The 12,920-nt window shown below is 30.8% G+C and overlaps 1 protein-coding gene across 1 annotated transcript; it reads right to left on the bottom strand.

Moving 5' to 3' along the window:
* Nucleotides 1-126: 126 nt before the first annotated feature.
* On the bottom strand, nucleotides 127-4,376 carry LOC122602852 (auxin response factor 4-like). Its single transcript, XM_043775457.1, has 12 exons — nucleotides 3,927-4,376; nucleotides 3,646-3,702; nucleotides 3,219-3,374; nucleotides 3,014-3,098; nucleotides 2,823-2,913; nucleotides 2,553-2,717; nucleotides 2,334-2,453; nucleotides 2,178-2,253; nucleotides 1,922-2,087; nucleotides 1,078-1,832; nucleotides 511-701; nucleotides 127-398 (listed from the first exon to the last, which is right to left on the bottom strand). Exons 1-12 carry the CDS (start codon nucleotides 4,257-4,259, stop codon nucleotides 239-241), a joined length of 2,355 nt encoding a protein of 784 aa, XP_043631392.1. The 5' UTR covers nucleotides 4,260-4,376; the 3' UTR covers nucleotides 127-238.
* Nucleotides 4,377-12,920: the final 8,544 nt, after the last annotated feature.

Below are 12,920 nucleotides of genomic sequence, written 5' to 3'. Positions count from 1 at the left end.
CAAAATAGTCCGTATGCAACATTACGTTATAAACACAATAATATTACAAAACCATTAGAAAGCCAAAGTTTGCAACTTATTTGCTGATATAATGTTGCATCAGAGTCTGGCAAGTACTTAACCTGCTTTGAAAACAAAGGTTCCATTAGTAGCATGTTGGCACAACACAAAACTACATACATAGTACCACATAACAACAACATAACATAACAACAAAACGGTTTGATAAATACAATGATCAGTCAGACTGGCCGACTGATGATGACTTGGCTGTGTCGACTATAGCCGGCGCTTCCTCCAAGCAGCTTGTGTTGTCACTGATTACCCCACTGCTCATCAGCTTTTCTACTTCTTCGGCAGTGTATATGTGTATCTTTGTAGCGATTCTCGCAAACTCACTGCATGGAACGTTCACATATACGTTTGGTTTAGTGTAGGATATTCTATAGAAATCAAGACTATTCTAGAATATTTATGAATATATACTGATGCTATGGTGTAAGTACTTACTCCCATGGATCATCACCGACAACCATCATGTCGTTCTCTTCATCAGTATACAGCAATCGCCATCCACCATCAGAGTTATTAAACAAGCCTTCCATGTTAAATAGCACTTCTAACTCCATGAACAACTCACGATAACTTGACATTTTTGATAGATCAATGGCCCTTCCAACCTTGTTTCCTTGTTTGTGTACCTACAATCCAAATCGAAAACTGATTGTATACCATCTAAAACAGAATAGAGTAATAGTTTTGAGATATTAGTACAAAATAATAACACACTTTCACCTAAAAGGGCACAATACTTCTGACACTATCAAAAGAAGCAACATGCTTCTGGTTTTTAGTAGCAATTGTAGCAACATGAGTTAGAACTTTTGTAGCAAGGCGAAACTTCGAGGTAAATTACATTATTAATTATAGGTAAGAAAAATGATAAGTGTTGCTATATCGGCTAATTTTTAGAGTAATATCGCGGTTACTGATAAAAGTGTGAAACTGTGTTGCTGTATTAGGGGGGCAAATGAGTATATAAATACATCAAGGGTTTGAGTTGGGATTCAATCTAACCTTGGTACAACTCCTCTTGCTTAAACTTTTAGTATCAAGTAACAAAGGAGCTTCATTTAAGGGAAACCCAAAGAGTTTGCAGCTACTCCCAATGCTATCAGAAGCACCATCATCTTTCTCACTGCTGGAATTTGGTTCAACGACAATTTTTTCAGTGGGAATCTGAAGCTCGGTTACATTATCCCTCGAGATACCATTCCCAGCCGAAGGTGGAATGATAGGAAACCGCGTTAAGTTTGTAGGCATGACGGGACCTAGATTGGGTCTTGCTTCATAAACATCAGTGTTTGGAAAAGTGAAGTTTCTCCCACCTTCAGAACCAAGTGGATAGAAACTGGGATTCCCAGGTGCTCGATACATGTTGAGAACATTGCAACCAATATCGGCTCTTGGTGGAGCCCAAGAAGCAATATCGGATTTTCCAGTCAATGATCTCAATGAGCAAATTTCTTGACCTTGCAAGACCTTCGGGAATATAGTATTATCAGATCCCAGAAAGCCCGAATAAAGGGTGGTTGAGAGAGGCTGATGATGAGTACTCCTCATAAGTTCACTAACGAAATTGGAACCCCTCCCCATCATCATCATCGCATTTGATGGAAAACTCGGATGCATCAAGGGTTGTGCCCCAAAGCTCAACAAGTTATTCATCTTGTCACGCCCATAGAGAGGTGACATCGGACCTAAATTTTCTTGACCTTGCAAGACCTTAGAGGATCTTATTGACTCCTCAAAGTCTACATGTTCACCCCGCACTGCAAAAATAAAATAACAAAACCACTAATATTCATAAGAAAGTAACCTGATTTATAATTGCAAAATTGAGATCAAGAAAGATCAATACCAGCTGCAGGGTGTCCAGAAGGAGTTGCATGCAAACCTACACGCAATTTCTTGAACCGTGGGGAAGTCTGAATGTTTAACAATGGAAAGGACCCACTGGAAAGATCGATCTCCCATGGAGATATTCGTTCTTGGTGATCATTCCCAATATCTTCATCCCACCTCACCTTTTTTTGCAGGCAATAAAGCATATAAATATACAAGAAACTTTTTAAATTATCTATTTAAATGAACGTCAAAATGGTTATGGAATGTACCTTTAGGCATCTCCATTTCGAGTTAGGCCATTTGTAAGGATCCATATCACCTACACTGGTCACAACTCCACTGAATCTGCAAGAAAACAAATGAAATCCTCTTTTACCCAGATGTTTTTTATCACAAAAAATAAGCGTAGTGCATGTACACCATACCTTCGTTCAGGAGACTCATCCATACAGAACTTCATTTTGAATCTTGAACCAATAGATATCATACTATTGACTGATTTCACGTACTTAGCGTATGGAACAACAAAATCCGCTCGGCTAGACCTACATTGCATTTTTTAATTTGCGGAAATAAATTAAAATACAGTAAATAAAATCTAGTATTTCTTGATGTTGAATTGTTTATGATCCCAAAACTTTCACCTTGGACTATAGAACACATGAAAAGTACTGTTGGTTGACACAGCATTAGCAACTGAAGCAAGAGTGTCAGCGTAAGAGTTCAAGTTACCCATGGTTGTATCAGGAAGGATGTTTCTTGGTCGGGTGGCTCTTCGGGTACCCAGCCTTAGTTCCCCTCCTTCACCCCTAAATTCATTCACATTCAAGAATGAATCAACAAAACTGATTTCCAGCAGGATCTTTTCATATTAGCTTGTCTAAATAAAATGTGTACATGCTCCAAAGGGATACCTCAAGAAAAGAACCGCATCCCCGGAAACCAGATTCTTTTGGCTCACAAAGACGCTCCAGCCCGTTGTAAGCAAATGCCGCCTCGGCTGACCTGAAAAAAAAAACACGATTCAGTTTCCAAATCAATTCAGAAACTTTTAGTTCAACCATTCAAAAACCCTTACTAAAAACCACTTCTTAACCACATTCACCTCTGTAAATATGCCTAAACTTCCATTCAACTCCATGGAGATCCTTTGCAACTAGTTCTTGACTAGGCCTCTGCTGCTTATAATCCTAAAATCCAACCAGTATATATATTTAATGCAGTTACATAAACAAACATGCGCATATGAATATCAAACTTGAACATCCAAAAGCATTTAAAATCAAAAAAAGCATTCAAGAAAATCAAACCAGAGGTGGAAAACAATCTTCAGCCGCTCTTCTAGGGACTGAGAATCCACCATGTGTAGAGGTATCAGAAGCAGTAAGTGTTTTGCAGAACATTTGAGGGGTTGATCTTGTAGGTGTGACCCCACCATTCTCTTCTTCCTTTTCTTGCACATTTCCCTGAAATTTCCACCATTTTACCCTTGCAAATTAACTTAGAATAAAAATATATATATATATATATATATAAAGACTCTTTTTTTTTTTTTTACAACAAAGGTTGCATACAAAGAGTAAAAGAAAGATACCCACAAATTTCAAGATAATATAAACACACCTTAATTAGTACAAAAGCTTTATAGAATGTAAGAACATTATGTAAGGAGGAAATTTTTTTTATCAATTTTTCCATGAATTTAACTCAGAAGTACAAAATGTTAGTCAAATTTACCTCTGGTAGTGGCAAAAGAGTGAGCTTTGTGAAGACCTCATCATTCTCCTTGTTTGCCTGTTTCAAGAATTGTGTAAACTTTAACAAAATGTAAAATTGAGTAAATAAAAAAAATGCCCAATATCTGGAAGTGCTCCCTATCCTCGAATAAGGATAGAAACTGTCTACGTCTACCCAGCCCATGGCAGGAATGGTTATTCTATTTATAGTAAGAAAAAAGCACCCAATATATATAATAAAATGAAAATGAAACCAAAAGAGTGAAAAGTTTAACAACTTACAAGCAATTGAACATCAACAATTTTGCAAAAGATCTGAGGAGGGAGACCTAAAGAAGGAACTTCAATAGGAGAAAAGTGAGTGGATAATGAGTGTGAAGCAATTTGTTCCAAATGGCCTTGAGGGAAATACACAACTACATTTCCTTTATTAGGAAGAGTAGTAAGAGGGCCAGCACAAGCATGCCAAAGTTCCATATAAATTGAACTAGATGATGATAATGAACTTAATGAACAATTTGATGAAGTTGATAGTGATGATAAGTCCCCTTCATTTCCACAAGATTCTACATTTTCACCACCACTTGTTATTACATCATTTAGATCAATTTCCATCACAAAATCCAACTTTTTCTTGAGAATTAAAAGATGGGCCAAAGATAAAAACACAGAAAGATCAACTTTTTAAGTGAATTTCTTAATTTTGGGGTCAAAATGAAGTCAAAAAATGGAGAAAAATCCAAGATAAGCATGAATATACTGAAAAGACATGATTTTGAAGACACCCAAATGGAATATGATACAAAAGATGAAAACTTGCACAGAAATTTGAGATGATTGCTAACCCATTATTTATGATATATGATGTGTGTGTGTTTATGTGTGTGAGTTAAATGAGGGAGAAAGGAAACAGAGGAAGGAAGGTAGACATAGACAAATGCATAGGTAGCACAGAAACAAAAGTTGAAACAAAAGGCAGAAAAAGCCAATGTGGGTTTATGTCTTTTTTAACTTCAATCACCTTTTCTTTTCTTTTTCAACCAAAGAAAAAAGTTATTGGTAAACTCTACAAAAATTAACAAAGTTAGAAGTTTTCTAGATAAAAGTTCTATATTTTAATGACCATTATAAGAATGTTTGTCAATATCCTCTTAAACTGTAATTTAAGACTTCTCATGGATAGTCCCACTCATGTTTTGGGATGAAATATAAACAAATACTTAGTGGTTTATTTTTTATATATAAGCCCATTCTTGGTGATAAAAAAATATATATCAACTTTTGGCATATAAATTAATTCACCAATATCTGACTAGTTGTTGGATACCTTAATTTAATAACTTTTATAACAATTTGTAAATATAAAATGAAAAATAAAATAAATACGAAGTATTAACTATTAAATCAAAATAACAATTTTCAATTGGTAAGATATTGCCAACAGAACAGTTATTTTTATATATAATAAAAAAGGATTTTCTTTTAAAACTATTTTTAAAAAAATATTATGTGGCATGTACTTAGTTTTTTCTTAAAAAGATTTTAATTTATTTATGATGTCATATTTACTATTGAATATTTTTAAAAATAAATAATCCATTAAATATTTATTTTAATGCAATAGGTACTTTTATATATATATATATATATATATATATAAGGTAACACTCCGGTGAGAACACCTTAAAAACATCATTTTGACGCATTAAAAGTTCATAAAACTAACATAGTGCATGACTAATTATCATTATTTAAATGTTTAACAACACATTCATCCGTCAAAATCGAAATAATCATGTTTTTTGTTTTGTGCATCCATCTTAGATGCATATTCATCAAAATGATGCATCCAACAAAAAACGTAATTTTTTTGATTTTGATGAATCAATGTGTCGTTAAACACTTAAATAATGATAATTAGTTATGCACTATGTCAGTTTTATGGACTTTTAATGCATCAAAATAATGATTTTAAGGTGTTATCACCGTTCTTATTTTAAAACTGTTCTTATTTGATTGTCCCCCTATATAGCCCCTATATATATATATATATATAAAGGGGGATGGGAATATAAGGCTGTCGGGTATCTAAGTTTAGGTGTGGAACACTCACATATTGTTTTTTTAATCCATAAAAATCATGGGGGCTCATGCATTTATTCATTAAACAAGAAATAATAAAATATTAGTATGTGAGGGGTTCCACACCTAAGCTTAGGTGTCGGACAACCTTATATTCCCTTTTCCCATATATAAATTATGTTAACTAATTTAGTATATTTCTAGAAAAAAATATTATGTGGCATGTTCATAGTTTTTCTTAAAAAGATTTTAATATATTTATTATGTCATATATAGTTATCTTTACATTTAAAAAAATAATAATAAATATACCCGGGTTTATTAGCTAGTATATCTATATTTTACAACATTTTTTTTTCTGGAAGATGATAATATATCTATAATACTTTTTATTCATTTACAAAAATAACATTTATAGTGATTACGGATAAAAAACTATAAAAAAAATTAAGCGATAGAAAAAATAGTTTTAGTGATTCTAAAGTGTAATGTATTGGACTTTAAATAATTTTTTAATAATAAAATTTATTTATAAAAAGTTAAAGATGGAAATAGATGGGAAAATAAGAGAAAAAAGGAGTAGAGATAGTAGAGGGTAAATATAATTTCAAGGTTTTAAAGGATGCCAAATATATTTCCAACCTTTTTCTTTTAGTTATAACTTATAAGATAGATTTTTGTTGTGATATGAGTATATGACTTTGTATATACTATACATTTGTTTGCAAAGTATGTATTATTCACGTCAAATAAATATAATACTCTGCAATTTGAGAGTAGACATTCGTACAAAGTGGAGGATTAGATTACATTAAAATGATAATAATCCTCCCAAAATTTTTTAATCTACTTCTATACCATAAAAAAACGATAGCTTTAATATTGAGAAAAATTCATTCATTGTCTTTCACAAACACCAACACTTGACGAAGATAATACCTTAAACTAATTACTGTATTAAACACTTGTGCAAAAGATTGTACATGTACCTTTTTCTGGATGTAGAGCTTAGTAATGATTTGCATTATATTTATATTACACTTTTTAAAACATGTTACCTTCATGTTTTAAGTCTATCAGTCATTTTTCTTTATAAAATTACTTGTATATTCAAAGGATTATATAATCACTAAGAAAAAGTGAAAAAGTTTGGATAATTTCAATCGAGTGCCACCAATGCATATTGCATGCTAACTTTTCCCGAATGAATGATTTAGTTAGGTAGTGGTAAAACGAGAAAAAGCAATAATTCTATTTACCTTTCAATTCATAAGGTGACAACATTTTTATATTACAGTAGTTACTTAAATGTAACAAATATAATAATATACCACTTTAGTAAATTTACACGATTCGTATACACTTTGTACATCCCAATATTGAGTTGGCTAAATTCTTCCCTTTTCTGCATGCCCTAAAATAGAAATAATTGGTCCAAGAAAACCTATTATTCAAGAAAATATTCTAAAAATATGAGTTTTGGTTGGGATAAAGTCATGAACAACCTTATAACACAAAGCCCAACATAAAGAATCCTGTAAAGTTAAAAGCCTAAAAGAATAGGTTGCGTATAAAGACACTTTAAATTTTATGTGTACGAATGAGACAATTATATCAATTTTAATTTATAAAGATATATATTGAGTCATTGAGATATATTGATTGATTGCGTCTTACTAATGCGTGTATAAGTACATACAAAACACATCACATGGTGCATTATGTAATCTTATTTTCGTGTTTGAACATGAAATTTGAAATACCTAAATTCGTCTATCGACATTGTCGTCTTAATTTGACACACAAAAATTTGTCTCATCGATCGACATCTTCGGCTAGCTTAATTTGACACACACACAATCGCCTCATCTATTCATGGACGTGTTAATGTTCTAATGACACTTTCAAGTTTTGCACTTTTATATTTTTGTATGTATGTATGTATTTGATAGAGTTATTTTAAATTTATATAATCAACGTTATAAACATAATAATGAGAGACGGGGTCAATATAATGTAAAATGGTGGGGGCGTCAAGACTCGAGAAGAAGGGTGGTTTGGCAGCGAGTAAATAGCAGTGCGTTGGTATTATGACTCAGTGACTCAGTGCTTCCCATCCACCAGTCCACCCATATCTCTCTCCTGTCTAATCAATTCTCTCCACTCGCCTTCATTCATTCATTTTCCTATAATTAACCACATCTTGCCTCATTGGCATTTTCCCCCTCTTCTCTCTCTTTTATTCCTATCTTAAGATGGACTAGAATTTTACTCAAATACACTTTAAATAAACTAAAAATTATTTGTGTAATGTGATGACGTCAGTTTAATTGTTGCTACTGTTAATGGTGGTAAAAGTAACGTCGAGTAGTATAAGTTGGTAAAAATATAATTGATGTAAAGTTGCTAGTATGAATTTTTAATATATTAGGATTTAGGGTGTAATTAAAACCAATTAGGCAATTTTTTATAAATCATTACAAATAGGATTCATTAAGCATAATTTGATATTTTCATATGAAGATATTTTATAACTTATTAGAAAGGTGGGATAATCTTTATAATATCCCAATGATAATCTATTATTTCATTCTGTTATGTCTTAAAATAATTTAATTTTCTGTTTTAAGAAAAAAAAGAAAGTTACATCAATGATTAAGGATATGAAATTTTATACTAGTAGTACAATATAATAATTGCACTTCTTTTAAGTTGTATAATCTATATTATCTTTATTTTGGAAGTTACATGGAAAAAAATGTAACAGTATCGCTCTTTTATCTTTTATAATATTTTTATTAACCATTTGCATCAATTAGTTATATATCAGTTATTTACATCACTCGACACTGCCTGTACCACCAACAGCCGTTCCCCGCTACGAATACCGCCGCATTGCGCGAAAATATGCTAGTTATTATCTATGACAATTGAGACGAGGTCTTTGTTTTAAAAATAGTTTTTCTTCTTAAAAAAAAATCATATGTAGTAGTAGTAAGATATGATTTTGACCCACGATATAGGTTTTTTTTCTCATCAAATCATACGAGAGTTTTTAACTCAAATGTGCTTGTTTATAACACTATTTTCTATCTTTATTTTTTCTATACATATTGTTTATTTAATCAATCATCAATAGATAAATAGATAAACTTGGGATTAAGTGGTGAATACCCATAAACAAAGATTAAGGATTCAATCCTCACCCTATGTAAAAGCTGGAGATCCCTTTCGACTAGTTAGATAGACACAGAAAGCAACCTCTTTACCTAAATAGAGATAACATTGTCTATATCTTAACCTCTCTCATACACCGCCAAGATAATTAGATGTTACACTTTACATATCTTACTTCTATTTATGTAAGACACCTTCAAAAATATCTTATACTACATCACTTTTTTTTTCTTTTTTTTTGAAACTGCTATATGCTTGTTGTTATATTTTTTTAGCTGTAAATTAAGATCATCGATATGTCATTAGTTCATTTGTTTTTTTTTAAACTCTATAAAAAAATACGTATTATAAGTGAAAAAAAACATTTTAACCTTAAATCTTCGCTTTTTCCTTTTTTTTTCCCTATCATATACAATGTTGCTTTAAGATTTTTATAAGCTTTAAACAAAGTCAACTTTGGGGCCTAGCTCATAAGCGTATAAACTAAAAAAAAAAAAAAAAAGGGTTAGCTCGACTTATATTATTGAACTATTAGTAATAAAAAGATGCACATGTTGATGAAAAACTAATAAAATGTCACTACAATGAAAATTATATAATGATATTTAGTCTATTAAGTCTAATATACAAAATAGCTTAAAAATCTTTTTAAAAATAGACTAAAAAATCCTCTTAAATACCTTAAATCATGACAATTGTAATTCACTTATTCTCTTTCTTAATCTCTTCTCTTGATCTTTCTACGTGGCATAATCTTGTGATTAAGAAGATTTTACGTCATAAATGATCGTCTAGCAACCACCTATGCTCACATAGTCACATATAAGATGTGAACTCATCATCTCTCTTTAACTAAAATTATTAGCTAGTGTTTTACCTCAACAGTCAATTGTATCACTTTTAGGCATCCAAAAGAGGTGAAGATTACGCGCATGTGAATGAATGTGGTAAAACTATATATATAGGAGGCCTGCGGCTTTGGCGCTGGCCAAGTACCCCACCACACACATTCTTCGTTGAATGAAGACAAGTTAGCCTAGTTTTGCCCGACACAAATAACCCTCTCTAATTTGTTTAATTACCATAATACCATCGATTCTCACTTTTTACGTTAAAAATTAAGGCAGAGGGTAATATCACTAGGCAAAAGTCAACCCGACCAAGGTATTAGCGCCGACGTCGACACTAATACTTTGACACTGACAGGGCCCCGCTAATTTCTCGTTCAAATTTACTATTACAGACATAGGGACCCGCAGTATTAACGGCGACCACACAGAGGTTACACATGCCGAAAAATAAACATCCACTTTTTTTTTTCAGGCGCACGACCCCTTTTTTCGCTGTCATCAGAGTGGTAACCATAACCTTATCGGCTTATCTTTTTCTCAAGTCACAATACCTTCCCAACTACCTCTACGTGGATACTCCATCATTGGACAAATATATATATATACTCGTATATGTTACGTTTGCTTTTCTGAACGTACCAACTACAGTGTACGGACTTCTATTTTGATAAGTTTGGTTTATGGAGAAATCTTATATTGTTTGGTTGAAAAAACATAAGAAATAAATGTTTGTCAATGCCTCCTGAATAGTACATACTAAAGGGTCATATGGTCGTTTGATACCTAGCTTCCTCCTTCACATGTTTTTCACTATAAGTTTTCTTAACTTTCGGGCTATTATTAGTTTTGAGCTAGGAAAGGAGAATTTGAAGCATGATCGAGTGGGAACTTAAGTATTGATAATCTCGATAGTTGTCTCATAGTTGCTATGAATTAACACATTCTTTCCGTTTTGTTTATTTTGCCGGTTCAAGAAAAATAAAGAAAATTAGTTATTGTTAGAGGCTTAAAAAATGTTCCTAAAATTAATTCCATCTAAGGCTAACAAAGAGGTCAACTCCACCATAATGTTGATTCAATATTATTCTTTAAAGGATTTGCAAACTAGTGTCTTTAGTGCGTTAGTTAAGAAGCATAAGCATTTAATAAAGTATTTATTGAAGTCTAATTTTCTTAAAATATAAAAATATGTATTAAATATTTAATTAAAAATAAAAATTGTTGAGTTAAATTAATACACATTAAGTAAAATTTTTGATTAATAAAGAAATAACAAGTTCATTAAATGCTTCTTAACTAGTGCACTAGGGGCACTAGTTAGCAAATCTCATATAGGTGTTATAAATCTAAAACGTTATCAATACTATATTTTAAATTAAATATCAGTTATGAAAAATAAAGAAATCTATAAATTAGTGTTGAAAAACAAAAGAAATGCAAGTTAATGCGACTTTCAAATATTTATAGTAAGATTTATCCTTTTATGAAAATCTAAATATGGTAAATTAATTATAGAAAACAACCGTTTGATGATTTTCTACATTGATTTATGATCATTAGATCACATTCTTTAAATTTTTTAATTTATTAAAGACAATATTAATCCTCACACTTTGAATGATAAGTCAAAATATATCTCTATCAAGTTAAATATTAGTGATGAAAAATAAAAAATTATAAATTGGTAATAGAAAACAAAAAAAATGTAAACTAATGGGACTTATAAATAACTACAGTAAGATTTATTCTTTTAAGGAAATCTAAATATTATAATTTGGTGATTTTTAAAAAAAAAGTGTAAACTTTTTTTTATATATATTTTAGTATAATTAATAATTAAATTTGTTAATAATTAGTTAAAAGTTGTATTTTCAATATATATAAATATAAAAATATACTAACTTGTGTATTACGCGATATATTTATATTGTTTATTTCACCAAATTAAAAGAAAGTGTCATTTTCATACGAACAAGTGACCAATCGTCAAGTCGTCCCATTCAAAACCAAAGCACGTGAAGTTGATATTTCCCTGTCTCATTGGAAGCAAACTTTATACTCATTAATTAGAAGCAACTTTAAAAAGTAAATGGTTCTTTTGTAAAAACAGCTAGGGATGAAAATGGTAACCCGATCCAATAAACATCTACTCGATCTGATCTATTATTGTTGGATATAGATGACGTTAATTGAATAAATATTGGATGTGGAGCAGATATGGATATTTAATGGAGTGAATATAGATAAAAATATGTCGATGTCATTAATTAACCCGAAATTAACTAAATGTGTTGTTTTTATTTATAAATTATATATATAAATGTCTATGTGTTGAACACATTTTACATTTTTGTTAATATATATATGACTTTTAATTTTTAAGGGGGCGTGTTTTTGAAATCTTGATGTTGCAACCAAAAAATATACAAACATAATTAAGTTAAAAGTAATATCTTAGTACTTTTTGTAATTGTATTCAATATTTAGACTTTAGGATTGCAAAATGTGTGTAACACAATTACACAAATATGTTTTTTGGTTGTACAAACTCGGAAACCGGTTACTTTTGATTCTATAATATAGAGAAAACCATGACTTTTGATTTTGGAAAGTTAGAACAACATATTTATTGATGACAAGGATGTTTACTACACATTTTAAACTGTTATATTATTGCGAAAATATTTTAATGGCAATCATCCAATGGATATCCATTTATCTATCCCATCTATTGGAAATGGATATGAGTGGATGAGACTTTTTTAAATAAATATGGATATGGATGCTAAAAAAATAAATGGATATGGATTTGACCACATCCGATCTAAATCCTATCCATTGCCATCTCTAGAACGGAGTTCGTTGAGGAGTAACTATAATTTTTACGTTAAGCAACAACCTCAATAACTTAATCTTACAAATGACTTTTGTAGAAACAGATTATGAGTTCGTTCACTTCATAAGATGGTATCTATGAACAGAGAATAGTCAATAAGTTGATGCACAAAATGACACATAAATATATTTATCTATATTCCAAACTTTTTTTGGTATAAAACAGCTAAAATGTAAACAACTGATATACATAATGCATAATGCTTCCATAAATGCAAATTTTTTGTTTTTATTTTTGGGATAATGTAATTAACAAAAACTGTAGAATAAA

Source organism: Erigeron canadensis, chromosome 6, assembly GCF_010389155.1.
Source record: "Erigeron canadensis isolate Cc75 chromosome 6, C_canadensis_v1, whole genome shotgun sequence".
Taxonomy (NCBI): Eukaryota; Viridiplantae; Streptophyta; class Magnoliopsida; order Asterales; family Asteraceae; genus Erigeron; species Erigeron canadensis.
Note: the sequence above shows the minus strand (reverse complement) of the source record. Positions and strands in the feature narration are given on the sequence as shown.